The 24786-nt window shown below is 34.9% G+C and overlaps 1 protein-coding gene across 1 annotated transcript in view; it reads right to left on the bottom strand.

Moving 5' to 3' along the window:
- Positions 1–593: 593 nt before the first annotated feature.
- The window catches only part of LOC149790814 (Krueppel-like factor 6), a 148131-nt gene continuing 123938 nt past the window's right edge, over positions 594–24786 (bottom strand). The window contains exons 2-3 of the mRNA XM_089972874.1: positions 13897–14644; positions 594–12589 (exon numbers count right to left, since the gene is read on the bottom strand). Coding sequence (XP_089829000.1) covers positions 12402–12589; positions 13897–14644 — 936 coding nt within the window. The 3' untranslated portion in view covers positions 594–12401. The remainder of the gene's footprint in view (positions 12590–13896; positions 14645–24786) is intronic.

Genomic DNA, 24786 nt, shown 5'->3' with positions numbered 1-24786 from the left:
GACACAAGTAAAAGAACCAAAACTGAACTTTAAGGAACACAATATGAACTTGAATGGACCTAAAAAAAAGTCAGATAATTTCATTATGACTGGATATTTTCGTTGAGTATGTAAATCATTTACTAGCAGCCCTACTGAAATACAAATGAAGTAACGAAGATATCAAACTTCACATATATATTTTTTCAATATAAATTGTTTTCATGTAAATAAGCACCAAGAAAAATGTCTTATTTTTCATTTTCCCTCCATTCCAATATGTTGTACAGTCATGTCCGAATAAACCGAATCTTCGAAAACCCCTTTGGTTAAAATTTGGGTTCTCAATGCATTATGGATCGAACATTTATTTTGGAGATCGATGGCTTGGAATTTTGTCAAGAAAACAAATAAACTCTCGAAAGACTGAAAACATAATTTTGCTCTGATTTACAGAAGAAAAATAGGCATATGCATTACATTAGTTAAAAAAAAATATCTTGAGATAAAACAGAAAACAAAATTTATCGGTTTAATAGAAAAGAAAATTCCAGCCGTAGAAAATTAAATGAGCATTCCTTCTACACGTTCGTGACGAAAACACAAAAAAAGTCTTTTCAAATTTTAATATAGATTTATTTCATATTTTTACTGACTCTGTGATTGTATACAACAAGCGTCTTTACACATTGTCAAAAACGATAAATAAAGTATGCGAAAAGTACAAATATAGTTTCAAAATTCAAATAAACATACGATTCAGAGTCCTTAAATAATCCTCTAAACAACGTACGGTAAACTGTGATTAACATGCAACGAGATAACAATATGGATCTGTGGCACTGGCCACTGACAATATGACTAATAATATGTATGACAATACAATGCAATATGAATAATGAGTTACATTTCCTATTCTAAACGTTGCTGATAACATTTCAATTTTAAATTCTAAAAGTAAGCACAACGTTAAAATAAAAGCCCTTATCCTCCTAACAATCCCCTAACACCATATAGTACTCACACGGAGAATTTAATGGTGGCTTGTAATGATAAAGATATATTTGGCGAGATGAGAAGACTATACATTATGACCTAAACGAGACTATCTTTAAGTAAAACAAAATAGAAAACAGACTCCTCATATTAAATTATTGATGATTTATTTAACTTCGCTGTGATTGTACACTGAAAAACTTGAATTTTGCGTAGTTGCCATGTTTGTCGCATAACTCTAATGTAAATACGTGTTCCATTTCTTGCCGGGTCAAGCATATCCTTCCATTCGATTTGATGCCAGAGTCACAGTGTTGAAATACAAAGGGTATGAAAATCTGCGTAAGGATCTGCTATTTTGAAATGGACTAGTTTCTAACTTTAAAGTGCCTCGGTATAACACGATCCCTGATATAACACGGATTTGGTCCTTGTCACTTTATATAATTTATTTCACACAAGTTAGTTCTTGGTTTATAGCGTGACTTCATATAAAACAGAACATGACATTATCTGGTTTTGCATAAAATATACAAATTATTACAAAGCAATGCTTATTATGTACGACAGTATAAGTAAGCCTCAAATAAAGCGTCGTCGACTTTTATATCTCCCTGGACAGCACCGAAATGAGCACAAATGAATAAGTATGTAAATGAAATTGTATTGCAAAAACTACTTTTAACGAGTACATTTAACTGATTTTGAATGAATATATATATATATATATATATATATATACTTAATTTTTTTTAATTAACTGCAGTTGGGTCTATCATTACAAAGGTATGCCCTTCTTTTTTACTAATACAAGCCATTTTGAGTACGTTCCTGATCAGCGCTTATTAATATTTTGTTTTTCTATTTTCAAGCACTTTCTGATTATCAAGAAGAAAAAAACAAAACAAACAAAATCAAGAAATCAAATATTTCCTCTGCTATTCAAATACATTCAGGGAAATTGCTGTAGTTACTACCGTATATACTCGCTTATACGTCAAATCCAACTGCAAACAAGATGGACCACGATCGGCCGTTGCATAATGTGCCTGCAGAAAAGAGCATGTTGGTTGCTGTTTGGATTCTACTTATAAAGAAGTAAAAACAGTATGTATGTTTTTTATAATAAGCAATGCATAATATTGCAAAATACATTTCATCTCTGAATAAACAAATTAGTTTAGACTGAAAATGTGTCCGATATTTGGGTATCACATATTATATTTGATTGTGTCTTAGTCAAATAATACAAATATCTTCGTTATTTTTCAGTTTCAGCTGACTCGATATTGTACAAACTACGGAGAAGAATGAGCTAATGAAAACCAGGTCGGTTCCTATGGTAAGGCGAACGAGGCAACCACCTTGGGTCCTGTGCTGCTGGCTATAAATTATTTTTTTTTTTTTTACTGTGGTGAGATTTAACAGATTTTTTGCTTGTCGCCCCGCTCATCGCTTGCTGCCTCTTGCCCCACACATTTTAGGGTTGGGCCTTATTCAGACATGCAAATTAAATGGCAATTCAGTATTTTTTTTTTTATAAAACAAATTTTCCACACTGCATGCGTCATGTCTAGTTTACATAACAGATAATCATCAATTAACTTATAGTGACAATTTCTTTTCTTGCTCAAAACTGTTTACTGAGTCTAAGATTCAGCCAATGTGGGCATGTGAGAAAGCTTGCCAGTAGCTTCTCGTGGGTCGGTGGTTCTTTCCGGGGTTTTCCGGGTTCTTCCTCCACCATTAATACTGGCCGCCATGTATAGCCTATCGTGCTGAAAAATGGCGTTAAACCCCACAACAACAACAACAACTTGTGGCGCACGAGAAAAAACTCGTGTGAAAGAAAAAATGATGTTGCTTTGGACAAAACTGACTGATAATAGATCATCTCTCAGCACAAAATAGTGGGAGCTACACGCAATCCTGAAGTGCATTTCTAAAACACCTGTCTAATAATTGAACCTCTTTATACAAAATTTCAATCCTTGATTATAAAAAGAACACGCAGTTCAAACTGCCGTATGGAATCGAATAAGGTGATTGAAAAAGCTGGCTATTAGAAAAGGATATAGCCCATGGATGTGAAATTACATAACAACAACACGATTCCATAAAACGGGCTGCTGTAGCTTCCATACTGGGTGTATGATCAGCTTCGTTTACATTTGCAACTAATTAGATATCACAAGATGTCTTTTGGTGAGAATGTTAACGTCCACATGATTATCAAGAGTGTGAAATTGCATAACAAACAGAATAGAAGGCACAACTGGTTTAAGTTCATACAATATTCACCTGTCAATTGGTTCCAATAATGTACAGATCTTTTGATGAGTTTTACAATGAAAAAACCCAAACTGATACAAATTATAGCCCATAATGTATTCAATGCATGTGGCATATGTAATCACGAAAGTTGCGTCCAACAGCGAACAACATATACCCATATCTATGCCAGCAGATCAGGGTCTATGGTGTTTGTTCTACTAATTACTCCAACCAAACTACATAGCATCAGATCTTCCAGCGCATTAATCGATGGCAAATCTTGGTCCAATTTGCAGTCAGTATATGCGGTATTTTGACTAGCAGTTTCATTTATTCTATTTTTATCTTATTGCAATTTTTTTTCTTTACTGGCCAAACGTTAAAAAAGCACCGTTTACTCAACGATAACTAGTTTAACTGTCATATCATGTTTTGTAAGTTACAATTATAAATCTTTACACAAATTTAAATTTGATTAAATTACGAATCAATGCAAGGTTTCCTTGAGTCTCGTGTTTTGCATGTTACAATGTTAAATCTTCAAATTTCAATTTAGTTAAATATTTAGTTTCTTTTTTTAAAGTCAGAATTAGGAATTCCACAATACAAATCTGATAGCAATCTGATCTGACATAAGCAAACTGAATAAATAATATAAAATGTCTGCACTGGACTTTTTCAGCCGAGTTTGGGCCAGAAAATTTATCTTTATCTTAGTTATTGTGGGTATCATTACAAGTGCAACCAAATAATTTGTGTTACGGTGAAAAGTTTCACAAATGAGTCAGATTTTCACCCTAATGTATCCTCGCTTAAAATATATTAAACATGAACGATCCACTTTCTGTACCAAAGGGGTAATGCAAGGTTTATTAGTGTCTGCCGCATTGTTGAGGGAAACTTGCTTGCAGTTTATTTTCTTCAGCTAATACAATTTCAAGAAGGTAATTTCCAAAGTCATCAGAAAATGAAAACTGAAGTGAGAGTTTATAAATAATTCGTACATAGGAAGAATTTTATTTTGTTCAATCTTTGGAATAAAAATGCTGAGCTCAGGAGTAGAAACAGCAAATTTGAAATATAAAATTAAAAAATCCTGACTAAAAATTTCCCGAAACAAAGATAATTTAATTTTCATCTGACAACAACGAATTATTTTGCCTTGTGTACTGGCATATTTAGAAGAAATAATTAAGTCCATGTAATCTATGCAAAGTAAGGCATTTGAAGGCATTTCTATATGTAAAATATCGAAGGACAAAATAAAAGAATAAGATTTTTAAAAAATGATTTTTAAGTGAAAGTGAAAAACAAATGTCATGTTCTGCAGTTAACATGTCATGTATTATTTTAAAAACATGGTAAAGTAACACTGCGTATTCATGTTCATTATACAAATCACCGATTCAAGCCATCATTTCCAAGTACAAGAACCTCCATTTTATTGAGTCCACCACTTTTTAGCAAGAAAAGTAAATAAAAACCTTTTACACTTCACTTAATCTAAAAAACTTTAACACAAATCTTAATCAAGGCTGCATTGATGTACATTCATATGGATGGCAAAGTGATCGCCTTGTCAAGCTTCCACCATGGACACATTAACAAAATGAAAGTTTCTTTACTTCATGCACATTAATGTCCTAATTCGACCTGTCAAGTAAAATATTATATCAATAAGCTGAATCATGCTGTATAAAGCCAAAAACTCAACCGCATCTCTTCATTTTAAAATAATTATCTGCTTTAAGCTAACTATAAACACAAGTTTTAAGCGAATGTCATGTCAGTATGAATAATACAATTCTAAATCAATGACAAGATCCAGATGTCTATTTGAAACTATTCTGAATTCCAGTTATAGATTTTTTTCCCAGACAGAAATAAGGTATGATGAAGACAAAGAAAAAGAAAAACGGGCAATGAGACAATTTACAAAAAAATGATGGATAGCAATTAAAAAGTCATGATGCCTGGCATAAAATTGTACATGAATTTTAATTGGAAGAATACATGACATCTTGAGCAAAACAAGACCCTTTAAATATAACACGTAGGTTGTAATTATCACAGGCAATTCATTAAATTTAAATAACCATTTCCATTACTGGCAACTTCTGGGGTCTTGCATTCAAATTCTATCTACAATATATCAAACATTTACACGGATACCAAGTTATCTCCCCTGAAAAATGCACCTTAATATGTCATGTTTATAAACATTTCATGAATAATTATTACAAAAATAATAAATCAACAATGAAATTATACCTTATCAAACGTGCAATGGTTGATTTTCAACTGAAATACTCTTGAAGAGTGAGGTAGATATAAATTTTGTCTTGAACAAGCTGTAATGTTAGACACCTGTTTGCACATAATGTATTCTATCCATTATTGACAAACAACTGACATCATGATTCCATTTTATTAGCATATAACCTAAGTTTCCCAAGAATGAGACAAGTCTGTCTTGCCCTAGAGGATGTTTTTCCTTTATGCTGACACTCATTAGATATGTCACTCAATAACGCTGCATAAATGATGCACGTGTTGGGTGAGAAACAGAATATTCCATGGCACCATAAGGAAATCTAACCACTGGAAAGTAAGATTTGTATCAGGGACTCTAGTAAGCCTGATGAATGATACAAATCTTGTCCCCTTGGGTTAGAATTCCCATGATGACTATTCTGTATTCCACCTATATCAAACAACCTGCATGTTTAGTCTGAAAATGTGTGTATTTCTTCATAAATATATTTAAACATGCTACTGTACAACATCGGGAACATAACTTGGTATCAATATATATTTCTGTCAAGCTAACCATCCATGAAAACATTTAACAGGGTTTAATGCATGAACAAAATTATGCTAAAGGAATTCAGATCTATACTTCATAGAAATCTAATGATCCAAATCTCATACAAACCATACAAAAGATGAGATATTTTATCTATCATAATTAAGCTATAATTTCCCAAACGTTTCTGAACCATGATTAAGGTAATGGTGTTTTTGTACATTTGTGTCAACAGAATCAAAATCACAGAAAACATGTCTTTGTAAGGTCGTGAAGATTCCTTACAGAAAACATGTCTTTGTAAGGCCATGAAGATTCCTTACAGAAAACATGTCTTTGTAAGGCCTTAAAGATTCCTTAAATACACTCAACTTTTTCCATTTTCATCTCGATTTTATTATCAGAATTATTATTGCAATTCCCATCACTTCACTCACCTTGCCTTCCCTTTCGTGTTCTTGTTTTATTGCCAATTTTCAGCACATGACATGCAATGGCAGCCAGTATAACTTGTGGAGGAAGAACCACCAACTCAAAGGTAGCTACTGGCAAGCCTTCTCACATACCCACACTGTCTGAGCCCAAGACTTGGACCCATGGAGATAGAGGTTTTCCTTACTGTAAACTTGTAGCTGAAAGCCACTGTAGTTCAGTTGTTAAGACATTGGACTTGTGACCTGAATGAAGCAGGCATGATTCCCATCAACAGATCAGCCATGATTGTTTACAGTGTTGTGTCACTGGGCAAGGTTCTTTATTCAACTTGCTTTAGAATAAAATATTCAGTGTTGCTGTCAAGCCAAAACATAAAAAAAAAAAAAAAGTAATCCAAAACCAATAAAATAAATTCCTAATACCAACACTACAGTTACCATTGTAAGAAAATTTGTTTAAAAAGTAAAATGAAGTCCAGTGTCTATTATAACTGACAAATTGACTATGCTATTTTCTCCGCATGTGCAAATTTAGATATTTTGAAAAAAATTCTGAAAATTTAAATCCACACCAAAATAATATTGTTCTGTATCAGCAGAAAAGTTTGTTTAATTTAGGCAAAGAGTAGAGATGTTAGATCAATTAGTACATTTTATATTGACAAAATATCAAAGAGTAAAACTTCATTTGTTAAATCATATACAAAAACGTTTTAGTGCTGTAATTGAGTAATGTCTCTCAGATGACTTGTCATCTGAATGGTTAGCAGTCAACTTTCATCACTAATAAACAGTAAATGACTGATGACTTACAGCTGTCAATAATACATCTGATGGAGATGACTGTAATTGCAATGGACAAGTGAGGCACATTAAGGAACATTTATCGATCTTTCATCAACCTTGTATGTAATCCCCATCTATATATTCTATCTTGTATGTAGGTAATACCCGTTTGTAAGTTCCATATTTTCTCGTATGATGTAATTCTTGTATTTATGCTTCGTATAAATTTTATTCATATGTACATAAAGCTTGCTTGTAAATGTTCCATATTGTCATTATTCTAATAAGTGAAAACACTGGTTCCCTCCCTTTGAAGAAAAAAAGCTATATGATGGTGCCTGTATGATGGTTATGTTGTGCCATGCAGATAATTTTGACACATACAGCTTTGGCTAAGTTTGCATATACTCAATTGCATTTTGAAATGAAATGTTTCCCACAGCAGGCAAACTGTTATTGCTTAATATATTTTCATAAATCCATCTTATTATGGGAATCCAATTTCTTTTTTTTGGGAATCCAAGTATCTTATTATGGGAATCCAGTTATCTTACTATGGGAATCCAATATCTTTTTTGGGGAATCCAGGTATCTTATTATGGGAATCCAATATCGTTTTTGGGGAATCCAAGTATCTTATTATGGGAATCCAATATCTTTTTGGGGAATCCAGGTATCTTATTATGGGAATCCAATATCGTTTTTGGGGAATCCAAGTATCTTATTATGGGAATCCAAGTATCTTATTATGGGAATCCAATATCTTTTTGGGGGAATCCAAGTATCTTATTATGGGAATCCCACATCATTTGATAGGAATTAAGGATCTTATGGGAATCAAGTATCATTTTATGGGAATCCAAAATCTTTTTATGGGAAACCAGTAACTTTTTATGGAATCCAGTATCTTTTTATGGGAATCCATATCTTTTTATGAGAATCCAGTATCATTTTATGGGAATCCATATCTTTTTATGAGAATCCAGTATCATTTTATGGGAATCCAGTAACTTTAGGTTCCAAGTTATTACCAGAAGGAAAAAATAATATTTTATTCATAAGTAAACATTAAACTAAACAAAAGCTTACATGCTTTAAAACATGCATTCTTCCTAAATGACCTTGACCTCCAGACATAATGAGCAATTTTGACCTTTCAAACTTGAGACCTATCAGAAATAATTTACTTGCCAATGGGGCTGGGTGGGGGAGGAAGGAAATTAAAATTTTATGAAATCCTAAATTTCAATGATTACAAGAACACTATATTATACTGATATCTGCTGGGTTTTGAAGTAAAAGTTCATGGGGTCATAAATGATGATTTATATGTCAAGCAAAAATTTAAAGCATAATTTCTGCTGATTCTGGGTGAAGGAATGGGAGTTGCGACTAGTGTTAAACTGGGAAGCTTGCCTGACACAAAAACTAAATGTGAAATTCTTTGATGAAACTTTGGTATTAGTCACAAGCACAATGTCATAAAAAACCTAATGAAATAAAACTGAGAAACGATTTCAAAATGAATTATCAGAGAAGAACATCTCTTGGGTATGGTAACCTATTGTATAGCACAAATTTCTTGTTTCTTTCCGATTGCTGTTTGAAACAATTCACTTGTATAACATGACAGGATAAAAATGCATAAATAGTGTAATAAAGTTACAAAGCAATACCAAAGTCACATATCAATCAACATACAAAATATCAATGACCAACTTAACAATGACTGTGATGATACAACAGAGTCGATACTACAAATTTTAATTATCACAAAACAAATATAACCTCTGTAAAGATAATAGCAATCAGTACACATTTAACTTGTATATATGACAAACTTTGAGTAACAAATCAAGTTCAGTCTTTTCACCACTTTTTTTTTCAAAGTATCAACCAGCACAATTTGCAAACACATTTTTTTAAAAATGATCTTCAGAAAGTTTCACTTGCTCCAATTTTTTTAAACAAAGAAGAAATTGTTATCTTCTTTTTTGACCAACACCATGGCAACCTTCCTCACAAGAGCATAACACACAGAAAAAAGAAGCCCTTGAAATGAGAAAGTAAGAATCAACTGTATAACATTTGAGGACCTGACTTTTCTGAAGACTATACTGTTTTTATTTTGGTGTTGAATACCTGTGTGAAAATTTTACATTTCTTTAAAATATACTGCTTAAGTGAAAGTTGTGGCCCAGTTTAAGCATTTCAAGCTCATCTGCAAAAATTCTACCTTCTCTTCTAAAATATTAATATAGAGAATATAAATTAATAATATAATTTGTAGTTACTTTGATAGGATGTCTACCATGGTTCTTATAAACAGTATATTTCAACATGTCTGCTCTATTTACTTTAAAAGCTTAATATAGACACAATTTGATACCAATAATTGAAAGTATTCAATAATACCAATAATTGCAAGTATTCAGTAACATCATAAATGCATAGCAAGTTTTCAGGACATCATGAAAAAGTGTCGCTGGCCAATGTTTTTTTATCTACAACTGTCCCTGTGAATTAAATACACCGGTATTTTCAGGGATATTTGTGGGTTACCATTTTTGCTGGAATTCATGGTAACAGTGATTCAAACCATGAATTTAAAGTGCTGATGAAACATGACCTTTCTGTAGAAAGAATTGGATTACATTTAAGTAGCTGTGAAAATGTCATTTTTCAGAAAGCCATAAAAATAGATATATGAATTCATGGTATCTATGATTTATACCATTAAATACAAACAAAATATAAATTTTGGTAAGAAATTGAAAGTTGACCAGATAAATTTTAAGTATACACATCCTTGCCATATCATATTCTATATCTTTAATTTTGCTGAAGATGAATATTATTTTTATCCAAGAGTCTGAATAATTAAAAGCTTTCTCTACCTAAATGATGTATGAGACAAAACAATATCTAAATCTTTACATTCATATCCATTGCTCATTTTCTTTCTTTTCCCAAAATTCATGACTCAATGTGAATCGTTCAAAATCTAAACCCAGGATCTGTTACCAAAGCATTCATCATTTCATCAGTCTACAAAACTGACCACAATTTCATGAATACATGTAACTGTACATGTCTGTTGCACCTTGGATGAGTTCAAGGGACCCTTCTCAAAAAGCTTCAAAGACTTGTATCTTGAACCTTTATCAGGATAGGTGGATAGAGGTATATAATATATCTTCCATAACGAAAAAAGACTGTGCTACAGAATATATCTCCCATAACGAAAAAAGACTGTGCTACAGAATATATCTCCCATAACAGAAGAGACAGAGGTACAAAATCTGGTCTTGTGTTTTGAGGAGCACTCTCATAGGCCTTCGAGCTCCTTGAATGGTTTCAAAGAGAGCGATCCATTGCAGATGTTTTCAGAGTGAACTTCTCAATTTTTGTCCCAGATAACCCTCACCAAAGTTTCAAGATTAATTAATTGCCTTGGTCCTTCATCAACATTTAATTAATTGCCTTGGTCCTTCATCAACTGTTGTGCCAAAACACACAAAACATGCGAAATGCCAAATGCAAGATCAGTTAAGGGACAACAATGAAACTGTGCATCATGATTTTCTTCAAACTTTGGATTAATCAATGCCTTGTACGAAAAAGAAAATTATAAAAATAACCAATATATTATAGCTTTGAAACACCAGTGTTTCACATAGAATGATTTTAAGTGGAATGAGAAATTTTTTGTAAGTCATAAAATTTTAGCAGAATTAGACTGAATTTTTTTCCACTATTAAGTCTATGATTCCAATCTTTAATTAGCAAAATCTTTGTTTACAAAAGCACTTACAATGCATTTAATAATTCCAATAATTTGACAGATGCCAAAATATATACTATTTACAGTGAGTTGCTTTTGATATGCCAACCCATCTGTATTTTAATCAGGATCCTTGCACCAGTTTTTCAGAATTGAGTGAGGTAGCTAATATGGAATTAACCAGTATTTGTAGAAACAAACAAAACATCTACAATCATATTTATACTTCTTCCTGCCAGTCAGTGCACACCTGATAACAGTAAAAAAAAATGGTTCAATGAGAATGGTCTGACCATTCCTAGAATTCCACAAGCTTGAATAACATCAATAGAGTTGGTCCCATGAGAATGAAAATGGTCTGACCATTCCTAGAATTCCACAAGCTTGAATACCTCCAATACAGTTGGTCAAAAGAGTAACCTCAAGAATCACCAGCATGTCTATCCTCATCACATCATTTTCTTACCTATTTACAGCGACTGGTTTTTTCTCTTGTGCATTATAAATTTTACATAAAAAAATGATATTCTGTGTACAAGTCTATGATATAAGTCTCCTATCCCATGTCCACAAAAAGCATACTCTTGCTTAAGACTGGTTTCCATTAAATCATGAATTTTTAGAAATTTATTATTTCAGAATGTGGACTTGGACTACAAACTTTTAATAAATTCTGCAAACTCCAGAATGGTTGGCATCTCTTGCAGCTTAAGGGAGTTTTAGAGATAATACATTTTCATTCTCAATGTTATTTTTCTGGCCAAGTCAACATAATTTTTGTGGTTTCATTAACTGTTGTATTATGCAATAAATCTAGTTTGAACAGTAGAGCTCTCCAATTACCGTTTTAGTAGCATACTGGTCATTTCCCTTTTCTAATTACTGCATACCTATAACTGAGTTGTTATTTTTTTCTAAACAATGCGCAATGATGTGAAATAAAATCTTTTTTTTTTAGCTTAAAACAGATACAATAGAAACTAAATAGTTTTGTTTATTTTTATATGTGCACAATTCTATTTCAACCGACTATTGGTTTAAAATCATATTAAACTCTGAAAAATGCTCTTGCGGCTCTATGTTGTGTAATGAAATAAGGGAAGGAAAATACACAACATGGGAATTCCAGCCGTAGGAAATCTCCGATCCTTTGAATGGTTCGTTATTTTAATGACTGAAGGAACTAATGAAGTAAATACTACGTTAAAATGAAGAAAAGAGTCAGACTTGAGGAGAAACTAAAGCATAGAAGTCAATGTCTTCTTAAGAAATGGAATATTACAGTATAATATGCCCGTATGGATACAATTTCATTTTTTATGAAACCTACGAAAATATTTCACTATAGATCTGATGTGACATGTCTTTTCATGTGTAAGGCAAGATGATCTGAGCGTGAGAAACAACGATCACAGAATTTACACCTGAAAGGTTTAGCCCCTGTATGCTTTCGGAAGTGTCTTGTTAGTTCATCTGATCGGGCAAACCTCCATTCGCACCCTTCCCAGGTGCATTTGTACGGCTTTTCACCTGAAAAATAAATGTAAAACTTTCAATGAAAATGAAAACTAGCATTACAAAAAAAAAGCAATAGCAATTAGCAATGTGTCCATGCAAAATAAATGCCTCTGAAATAATGATGCAATTGAAGGACAAGATTTCATGTCACAGGGGCAATAACTCCACCAAATGTTTTCAGATAATGGTGAAATTTACACTCGAACTTGGCCTTCTCAATGTAAAAGCTTGAATCAAATTTGCTCTAAGCCAATTAGACCTAATATTCACTGAGACCTAATTAGACCTAATATTCACTGAGTAGAAACCAAATCTGCCACATATGAGTGAGATAGACAGGGAACACCATATGACAAGTCATTTGATGCAGCATGGTGATGTTCAATAAAGAAAACTGAGGTTAACCAAATGATTTTAGTTTTTGCTATACTACAGTAACAGGTGGACTCAACACATAAGCTAGTATATAATGTAATTCAATTTAATATGATCTGGTAGGATATAGTGGATGTAACATTGCATTTCTAATTTCAAAAATTTCTAATAAAACATTTTAATGTTAGGTAACATGGCAATAACAATTTGTCATGCTCTCACATGAAATTCCATCTGTCCTATTCTGAGTGGAATATTACACACACACACACACACACACACACACACACATCAACTGGCTACTGGCTAAGTAATTATTAGCATTTTGTGTTTTGTTTTCAGTCTGGAGTATTCATCAGATATGAATTTATGACATGAACTGAGTCATAAATCATGCCAAAAAGCAACAGCTGTAGATAATACTGCAGACGCAAGTCAACTGACAATTTTGCATTTGGAGAAAATAAAGTTTATCTGGCAGAACACCCATGTGCATGGCTAATTGGTTAAGTGAACAAATTGAAAGATCAAATACTAAAGAAAATGTACTCCTTTAAATGTAATGCATTGTCAAATGCATATATACAGTTGGCTACCTTTGCACAATGCACCAGCTGCTCTAGGTCCATGCAGTTTGTTAGGAGTAATAAACAACATCTTCCCCGGCCTGCCAATATAATTTAGGAAGACAAACCATTCCAAATCAAAGTGTGTTGATCTTTAAGGCGAAAGATAAATTTATTAAAATTCTTGAGAAGGTTTATCAAATAAAATATATAAGTTAAAATATAAAATTCTTAAAATAAAGGGTCAAAGGTTTTTACAGTGGTTTTGTTAGATAACTTCATTCCCTGCAAAGTCCAAAATTGTCTGTGATAGTTCAGCATCAGTTTTGATGCAATGTAAAACCAACCTGACATATTCTAATTCTGTGAAATATTTACCTGTGTGTGTTCGAAGATGTGCCTTTAGATGTGAACTCTTGGTGTAGACTTTTTTACAGCCTTGGTATGGGCATTTGTGATTTCTCCGTTTTGCATCAGGACTCAAATCTGAACCTCTTCTTGCTGTCACAGGAAGTGGGGGACGTTGAGCTGCAGGGACTGCTGTGTAAGGCCGTGAACGAGTTACACAAGATCCATTCATGTTAACCCGTTGCTGTTTCTGAATCAAATCTGCTGAATGTAAACGAACAGCCACTGTCGTTGTGCGACCTGGCTGTGCTATGAGTCTCAGTGCAAATGGATCATTCGATTTAGGTACTATTGGAGACAGGGGAGGATCACTGTTGTTGCTATCCCATGATACACCACTAGAAACAGAACTATAGCTCTGTAGGCTTATAGTATCAGCTGTTCTATCGTCAAGATTTAAATGAGCTAATTCTTCTAACCTATCTTCAGTCTCTGTTTCCTCCCCTTCTTCATCAAAATCATCATCACCATCTTCATCATCATCATCATCATCATCTTCTAGTAAATATCCTGGTTCTGGAATTGAATCTTCATCTAACAGATCACTAATTCCTCCAGAACATTCTGAATTTTCTTCATCTTCTGTTGGACATGAACAAGGGGAAGCAGAACAGCTGTCCCAACTGAATGGACCAATAGAATCAAATTCTGAGTTGATCCTCTTGAAGGATGTTAACTTTGGCTCATTTTTTAGATATCTTTCCATCTCAAGGCAATTCTGAAGCAAAAGAATAATTAATACTGTAAATGATTTCTAAAATATTATCATTTATTTATGCCCATTTGAAATTGGTTAAAGCAGTTCGTGATGAAATTGATTTGATGGACATAATTCATAGCAGCAAGCTGCAATGGTTAAGCGGCCAAGATAACAGACCTGAAACAATGGGGTGCAGGTTCAAATCCTGTCTAGACCAGGTAAGGTTAAATGCTGTGATATATTAATGGTCAAGGGACTTAAATCAAGCAGCCTAATCACAATATAAACTTTCATGTCTTGCAGTGGAGTTTGACCACTCCATTGGCCTAAGTGGTTAGAGGATCCACCTTGGATGCAGGGGGTCGCAGGTTCGAAACCCTGGAGATGCCTTATCAAACACTTATGAAAATGGTACCAACAGCTGCCTCACTTGGTGCTCAGCATTAAGATGTTATTGTTAGGACTGGTCGGCCTGATGTCAGGATAATGTGACTGGGTGGGACATCATGATACACGTGTGTGTGTGATTTTGATTTTTAACGTAGCTTTAAAAAAAATTCAGTCATATCGCTACAATATCTGCAGTGTGACAGTTGACAGTGATGTCTAGCACTGGGGCATCATGCCGCAGACATGTAGCATGATGTCCCACCCAGGTACATTATCCTGACACTGGGCCGACCAGTCCTAACACTAACCTCTTAATGCTGAGCGCCAAGCAAGGCAGCTGTTAGTACCATTTTTGTAAGTCATTGGTATGACTCGGCCAGGGATTGAATCCACGACCTCCCGCATCCAAGGTGGACGCCATGATACATGTCTGTAGCATGATGCCCAGTGCTAGACATCCCTATAAACTGCCGTATTGCAGACATCATAGCGATATGAATGAAATTTTTTAAAGCAACTTTAAAAAGTCCAAATTAAACACACACAGTGCAGTTGAACTCCAAATGGTTGAGCAAATTATCATATTTTTTATGCATAATACACAACCTATTCCTAATATCACAGATCCAGATATTTTCATGATCATGTAACTTAAAAGATTTCAAACAAAAAGCATAAACCCTGATCTGCTGGCATAATGGAGATTTCAAACGAAAAACACATACTCTAGTCAGCTGTCATGATACATGATGTCAGACCCTGCTGGCATAATTATAAGCAATGGCAGATCCATGTCAGTGCTATTCACAGTTGGGTGTAAATTCCAGCTGGCTAAATGTGCTGTATTTGATCTTACTAATACAATGTTGATGTACGAATACTTTGATATATTGATTCACATTGATACTCAACGATACCATAATTTGTATTAATATCTTCCACATCAGTAACTTTATCCTGTCTATTAGTTAGACTGCTTTTAAAACATTATTTTTTCCTCAAAATATTTCTCGGTATTACAAAACCATACCATAAACCAGTCAAATGCATTCGTGTAGTAAAGGCTGATGGTCAGTCATTGCTGAAGAAATCTGAATCAGATCAATATACCATCACTATTTGCTTGTAAGGTGAGTCCCATTGCAAATGGCACAGACCCAGATCTGACACTGTACAATGCACAGGCAGATCTGGGTCTGTGCAGTTTATTAGGAGTAAATCAGTAGAATAAACAACAAAGATCCTGATCTGCAGGTGCATTATGATATGGCAGATCAGGATCTTTGTTGATTGCAGTTTGACTTGACTTAACAGTGAGTATATACAATACTCAATAAGCAGGTAAAGAACAAAAGCAAGGAAGACTGTGAAAATGATAAATGTATGAAAATAAAAAAATAATGAGAAACAAAGCTGTTAGAATACATTATTTATTACAATCAAGAAGTTCAAAAAATCAGATGGCATCACATATGTTTTCAAAACATTCATCTTAATTGCAATATATATAGTACATATTGCAATAAGTTATTTATATACAATCTGAGCTGGCAAATCTATCACTAAAGAGGAATCTCATTAACTCGAATATACATTGACGGCTTGAGCATAGATCACTCCAACTGGTGGTAATGACTCAGAACAATATTTATAGCTTTTGTTGTTGTTGTTGTTGTAGGGTTTAACGCCATTTTTCAGCACACGATAGGCTATACATGGCGGCCAGGAATTAATGGTGGAGGAAGAAGTTGGGAAATCCCCGGAAAGAACCACCGACTCTCGAGAAGCTACTGGCAAGCTTTCTCACATACCCGCATTGGCTGAATCCGAGACCCAAACTCCCGCAGACAGAGGTGAGATGGCAGTGATATTTATAGCAATCCTGAAACTCACTGACCTGAACTGCACATCTCAGAAGGTAAAAAAGAATGTGCTTGTCCTACTGCACTGTTTTTAAACTTAGGATAGGTAGGTATTTTTATTTTTTAACATTATAAGTATTATAATGATTAGTATATAAATTATACTAAGCACTCCAATTACTGGGCTAAACCAGCTTCGGTTAGTTGCACAAATCAAATTCTGTAGAATAAAAATCGTAAATTTTGGTTCAATTTTTTAAAAAAATCCCAGTGGGGAAAAGTATTAGGGTCAGCAACAAAATAACAGGGATGGTTGTCCAAACGGAACACATATTGGGGGAAAGGGCTAAAATGGTTCACTTGGTTCCTTGTAGGTTTGAGTAGTTCAGATTCTACAGTTTTTAGTGAGCTGAAGCTTCGCTATTTTTCTATATATTTAATGACTGAACTTTACTTGTGATAAAAAGGTATGGGTTTGAATACTAACATCAGATAACCCTGGTCAGCTCCCATGGTATTTCATTTGCCTCAGCTTTAAATAACCCACTTGTGTTACTGAAAACACCAAAATAAACTAAGACAATCTTCTGTGCCATCCATGAATCACCAAACTACACCAAGATAATCTTCTATCCATGAATCACCAAACTATACCAAGACAATCTTCTGTGCCATGAATCATCAAACTATACCAAGATAATCTTCTGTGCCATGAATCGCCAAAACTATACCAAGACAATCTTCTGTGCCATGCATGAATCACCAAACTACACCTAGATAATCTTCTGTGCCATGAATCACCAACAAAACCAATACAATCTTCTGTGCCATGAATCACCTGACTAAACCAAGATAATCTTCTGTGCCATGAATCACCAAACTACACCAAGATAATCTTCTGTGCCATGAATCACCAAACTACACCAAGACAATCTTCTGTGCCATGCATGAATCACCAACGAAACCAAGACAATCTTCTGTGCCATGAATCACCAAACTAAACTAAGACAATCTTCTGTGCCATCCATGAATCACCAAACTACACCAAGATAATCTTCTGTACCATGAATCACCAAACTAAACCAAGACAAACTTTTGTGCCATGAATCACCAAACTAAACTAAGACAATCGCCTGTGCCACGAATTACTAACAAAACCAAGACAATCTTCTGTGCCATGAAACACCAAACTAAACCATGATAATCTTCTGTGCCATGAATCACCAAACTACACCAAGACAATATTCTGTGCCATGAATCACCAAACTAAACCAAGACAATCTTCTGTGCCATGAAACACCAAACTATACCAAGATAATCTTCTGTGCCATGAATCACCAAACTAAACCAAGACAATTGTCTGTGCCATGAATCACCAAACTACACCAAGACAATCTTTTGTGCCATGAATCACCAAACTAAACCAAGACAATCTTTTGTGCCATGAAACACCAGACAAAATCAAAACAAACTACATGCATAATTATGATACAATGGCACTCGTGCTCTCACTGAGAACTGTCAATTTTGTTTTCAAAACTGTTCTACCTCCAAAAATACCCTATAAATTATTTCTGCTCCTAGCACATTTTGCTTTGTCCATTGCTCAGTTGTACTATCAACTTATCAGAGAAAAGATGCAGAAAATGTGAAATGCAGAGTAATTTAAGAATGCACATAAAATACACTTGGATACAATTGAATCTAGGATATGTTCCCTTGAAATCTGGGAGGAAGTTTACCTCTTTCAGGTTAACATGTCAATTTACAAATGGCACAAAAGATAAATACACAAATGCCAAGGATGTTAAAGATAACCTTCAGATAAACACAACATTCAATTGTAACTTTCAGGTATTTCAGTATGGTTGTTGTTGTTGTTGTAGGGCTTAACGCCATTTTTCAGCAGAAGATAGGCTATACATGGCGGCCAGTATTAATGGTGGAGGAAGAACCCGGAAAACCCCCGGAAAGAACCACCGACCCACGAGAAGCTACTGGCAAGCTTTCTCACATAACCACATTAGCCGAATCCGAGACTCGAACCGACGCAGACAGAGGTGAGATGGATTTCAGTATGGTACTGTTTTCATAACTCTGTCCCACCAGAAGGCCAGAAATTGTTGACTAAGAGTATATTTTCAAACAAAACACTGAAACCTTACTTGGTAGACCCTTCCACATAAAGATACATTATTATTATGGACAATGTTTATGGACCCATTTTTAACATTTCTGTATTTATCCAATAACAATCCGACCCCTATTTTTACAAAATGTAGTTAAAAATTTACTAGGGATATCTTTGTCTGACAAATTTATTAAGTTGGCACCCTGGTCGTACCATTAGACAGATGCTGTTTATACATGAATTTTACCTGTATAAGAAGTAAACTGTCCAGAAGACCTTTATACATGAATTTTACCTGTATAAGAGGTAAACTGTCCAGAAGACCATTATACATGAATTTTACCTGTATATAAAGGTAAACTGTCAAGAAGACCATTATACATGAATTTTACCTGTATATACAGGTAAACTGTCCAGAAGACCATTATACATGAATTTTACCTGTATATACAGGTAAACTGTCCAGAAGACCATTATACATGAATTTTACCTGTATATACAGGTAAACTGTCCAGAAGACCATTATACATGAATTTTACCTGTATATACAGGTAAACTGTCCAGAAGACCATTGTACATGAATTTTACCTGTATATAAAGGTAAACTGTCCAGAAGCAACAGAAATGTGTGGTCCATGTTATGCTCATTCTACATACAGGCTTCAATACAATACTCCTCCTTCTAGTGGACACATAAATAAAAAGTGCACCTGTTCATGATGGACGGTATTTGTTACCTCCCTAGTCTTCATTCATGTATATAATTAAGCTCTGTTTAAAGAACATTTCCCAGTAAAGACTAAGCAGTTGTTGTTGTAATGGGTTTAATGCCATTTTTCAGCACAAGATAGGCTATACATGACTATCACTTGATTTAGGAAACATAAGCAGAGGGCCTGCAATGCCTGTGTTGAAGGATATGATGGGGAAATGATGAATATGTGACCTATCAAACCTTGTGGCTTTGAATAGGCCCAATGTGACCCATCAAACTGGGGGGGGGGGGGGGGATAGATGAGACCTTAAGTGACCTATAAAACCTGGGCAGTGGTTTATAATGGTGCTGTGACAGAAGGTGCTGATTTGAATCATAGTATCAGATCAGTCCAGGTCAACTACCATGGTGTTTCATTGGGCAAGACACTTCACTCCAACTGTATTACACTAAAAACCTACCTGTTTTGCTGCACCATAAAACACTGAAAACAAAAACTCCAGCCATTGAATAACAAATGTTGGCCCTATATTTTTACAGATTTTATATTTTTTACCTTTATCTTTTTTAAACACCTTTTAAAGATCTTTTGTTGTGGTTGGTGTTGTAGGGTTTAACACAAGTTTTCAGCACAAAATAGGCTATACAAGACGGTCAGTATTAATGGCGGAAGAAGAACCCGAGAAAACCCTGGAAAGAAACACTGACCCACGAGAAGCTACCAGCAAGCTTTCTCACATACCCACATTAGCCAAGCCAGAGACTCGAACCCATGCAGAAAGAGCTGAGATGGCAGTGATCTGTAATGGTGAGCGCTTTAGATCACTCGGCCACGACAACGCAGTATTGTGCTTTGTGTGTTCTTAATAACAGTTGTATCACCTTCAATTTTTATAAGCCCAATTAAAGATCAACATTTGTTGATGTAAGCTGGACTTTAGTTTTAAGTTCTGACTCACTTCTGGTTGGCATGATGCCCCATTGCTAGACATCACTATAAACAGCCACACTGCAGATATAGTAGTGACATGACTAAAAAATTTGTTCAAGCTAAGATAATAATCCAAATCACACACAAACTTCTGGGTTAACTTAAAATTTAGAATTTGGACAAATTTCGTAATGTTAAAGATCACCATAAAAAGAGCATAATGATAATGTAATAAAATGTATCCTTATCATACGTATGTTCATGCTAGAAGAGTTAGCTCTCTTTACCTATGATAGGACCTCACCAGTTTGAACCTCATTTCCAAAAATACACAGACACTATTCTGAGACTGACTTAATTCCCAACATATGGTGGTGGCAATGCACCAGGCATACATGGTGGTAGAGCTCTACCAAAATTATGATATTATTGGCATATTTTAGCATTTCCTTCCTTCTCACAAGGTGTGCTGGAACTGAGCTAGCAAGCATAAGTGTCTGTTTTATATATTTTCTAACTCCTAAAAGATTGGCGGGGTGGGGGGGGGTATTAAGGAATGCTCAAGTAGTACTTAAATATGGCAAAGAAATTTAAAAAAAAAAATGCAAAATTCATAAATGCTTAAATGAAGATGTAGAATGTGTCTGAAAATGACTGGTATATTACATATTTGCACTGCCTCTTGTTTACAACATACCATCTATCAAATGCAGGTGCAAGGAAAGAGTCTCATAAATTTGCATATAAATGCATTCTCTATTCAATTTTTGATCAACTCTCAGACACATTACTATATGAAAGGAAAGTAATAGTTGTATTCAGCATGTTCAATACCATGAACAGTAAACACGATAAAACAACTCTCCATCGGTATATGAATTTAATGTCCTGTCGATAATGTTATCTGCAGCTGCTTTATTAATTGGGTTTTTAACTCACTTTCAGAGCAGTTTCATGAAAAACAGGCCCACCATCATATGAGTGTGTGTGTGATTTGGATTTTTAACGTAGCTTTAACAATTTTTCAGCCATATCACTACGATGTCTGCGGTGTGACAGTTAATAGTGGTATCTAGCACTAGGGCATCATGCTGCTGACATGTAGCATGATGTCCCACCCAGTCACATTATCCTGACACCAGGCCAACCAGTCCTAACACTAACCTCTTAATGCTGAGCGCCAAGCGATGCAGCTGTTAGAACCATTTTTGGAAGTCTTTGGTATGACTCAGCCGGGGATCAACCCATGACCTCCCGTATCTGAGGCAGATGCTCTAACCACTGGGCCAACGGAGCGGTCATACCATCGTATGAGCATGTAAGAGAATTCTGTGAGCATGCTCCCTGGACAATTTGAAATCAAAGGTAGCAAAACTGGTGTCTAAATTTCCCACCGACCAGCTACATATATTTGTGAAATCCCTAACCAAGACTGACTCACTTTATATTCTTGAATGTATTAAATTCAACCATCAAGCAAGAGTAGAAGCTATGAGTGAAGCCTTTGTAATGTATTAATTTCAACCATCAAGCAAGAATACAAGCTATGAGTGAAGTCTTTGTCATGTATTAAATTCTACCATCAAGCAAGAATACAAGCTATGAGTGAAGTCCTTGCATAGCTACAACATAAAAGGATACAATTCTTTCAAACTGCAACCAATTTTAAAAAATCATAATGGCAGAATTTACAGATGATCCATTTCAAGTGGTAAGAAACACATGCAAGACTGCCTTGCAGCAAAGTCAAATATATGGAATAAAAACTTTCACTCAGTCAAATGGCATCTGTGATCGTAGCTGTGTTGTATGTATCAGGGACTGTGTGATACTATGGTGTTTTATGAGACCATAGTATCATATACATCCCAAACCAAATAGCATGGACTTCAATATGTGTGTGTGTGTGTGTCATTTTATGTCACCTCAGCACATCAGTGGTCACTAATACTACAAAACCATGTCAGTATAGCATGGTTGATGATATAGCATGGTCGATGATACAACATGGTCCATGATACAACATGGTCCCTGATACAACACTGGTAAGGTCATGGACCCATGAAACTGGTTGAATTTTATAATTCTGTCTCATGTACCCCAATATAAGGTGAACTCACTCATAACAAGCAATTCATGTATGGCTCACATCAACAGTGTTATAAAGTGGGATCATTATACAAGAATCAAATTACATAGTACTTCAATTACTCCAATGCCAGCAACCACACCTTACATCTCACACTTATGAATGGGTCGTAGAGAATTACAAGTTATTGAAAATCACTCATGTGAAACATTCCATTCTATAATTACAAATTCAATACATCAAAGTTATGATATATAAAGTACTTGAATGTGGGGGAAAAAAACATATCATTGTATTTCCATGTGTACCACATACATCCAACTGTAATAAAAGTTTGTTTCTTTGTTTTTATTTTATTGATAAATCAATATACTAAAGGTTATTATGTGCTGAGGCACTTTAGAGTAAAGGACACAAGGACACATAAATGTATACATGCAATAAGTATGCATTCACCACAAGGACACATAAATGTATACATGCAATAAGTATGCATTCACCACAAGGACACAGAACTGTATACATGCATTAAGTATGCATTCACCACAAGGACACAGAAATGTATACATGCAATAAGTATGCATTCACCACAAGGACACAGAAATGTATACATGCAATAAGTATGCATTCACCACAAGGACACAGAAATGTATACATGCATTAAGTATGCATTCACCACAAGGACACAGAAATGTATACATGCAATAAGTATGCTATTCACCACAAGGACACAGAAATGTATACATGCAATAAGTATGCTATTCACCACAAGGACACAGAAATGTATACATGCATTAAATATGCATTCACCACAAGGACACAGAAATGTATACATGTGTTATGTATGCAATTCACCACAAAGACACAGAAATGTATACATGTGTTATGTATGCAATTCACCACAAAGACATATAAATGTATACATGCATTATGTATGCAATTCACCACAAAGACATAGAAATGTATACATGCATTATGCATGCTATTCACCACAAATACACTAAAATGTATACATGCCTTAAGTATGCACAACAACTTAATTATAAGCATAAATTTTAGTTTGAAAGGCAAGTCAGTCTTTTGAACAATATAAAAGTCTTTTGATCAAGATAAAAAAGTTGTTGGGATGGATTATATAGCTGTTCCTTGCAATTTTCAAATGATAGTTCTCAATCGCTATAGAAATGCCTACTGTAGAAATACCTACTGCAACAGAATCATATAATAGGTCACCCTGAATTAAACTAACTGCATATTTAAAGGTCATCATAAATATCTTGATGCAGTGTTCTCAAACTACTCAAACACAGAATTCACTAAATTCTTATCTAGGCTGCTGTGGGCCTAAGTTGTTCTTTTGACCCAGATCTGCTGGCATAGACTGAGATCTGCTGGTACAAATTTAAACTTTCACATACTGGCACAGAACCTTATCTGCTACCACATACTCTGATTGTAATCTGCTGGCATACACTCTGATCTTTGGTGCACTGATTGGAGAGCACATACTCTGATTGTAATCTGCTGGCATACACTCTGATCTTTGGTGCACTCATTGGAGAGCACATACTCTGATCTAATGGCACTGGTTGTTACTCTCATCAGCTGGCAAACACTCGAATCTTCTGGCACATACTCTGACTTCTCTTCCAACACAAACTTGGGCTCTCATCTACTAGCACAAACTCTGATTCTCATCTAGTAGAACAGACTTGGATCCGCTGGCAGACTCATCTACTAGCACAGATTTGGATCTGCTGGAAGACTCATCTACTAGCACAGACTTGGATCCGCTGGCACACTCATCTACTAGCACAGACTCTGATTCTCATCTAGTAGAACAAACTTGGATCTGCTGGCACGCTCATCTACTAGCACAGACTTGGATCTGCTGGCAGACTCATCTACTAGCACAGACTCTGATTCTCATCTAGTAGAACTGACTTGGATCCGCTGGCACACTCATCTACTAGCACAGACTCTGATTCTCATCTAGTAGAACAAACTTGGATCCACTGGCAGACTCATCTACTAGCACAGAC

Source organism: Sinohyriopsis cumingii, chromosome 10 (genome assembly GCF_028554795.1).
Source record: "Sinohyriopsis cumingii isolate HCF-2022 chromosome 10, ASM2855479v2, whole genome shotgun sequence".
In the NCBI taxonomy this organism is placed as follows: domain Eukaryota; kingdom Metazoa; phylum Mollusca; class Bivalvia; order Unionida; family Unionidae; genus Sinohyriopsis; species Sinohyriopsis cumingii.
The sequence above is the reverse complement of the archived record's forward strand: the minus strand, read 5'-3'. Positions and strand labels throughout refer to the sequence as shown.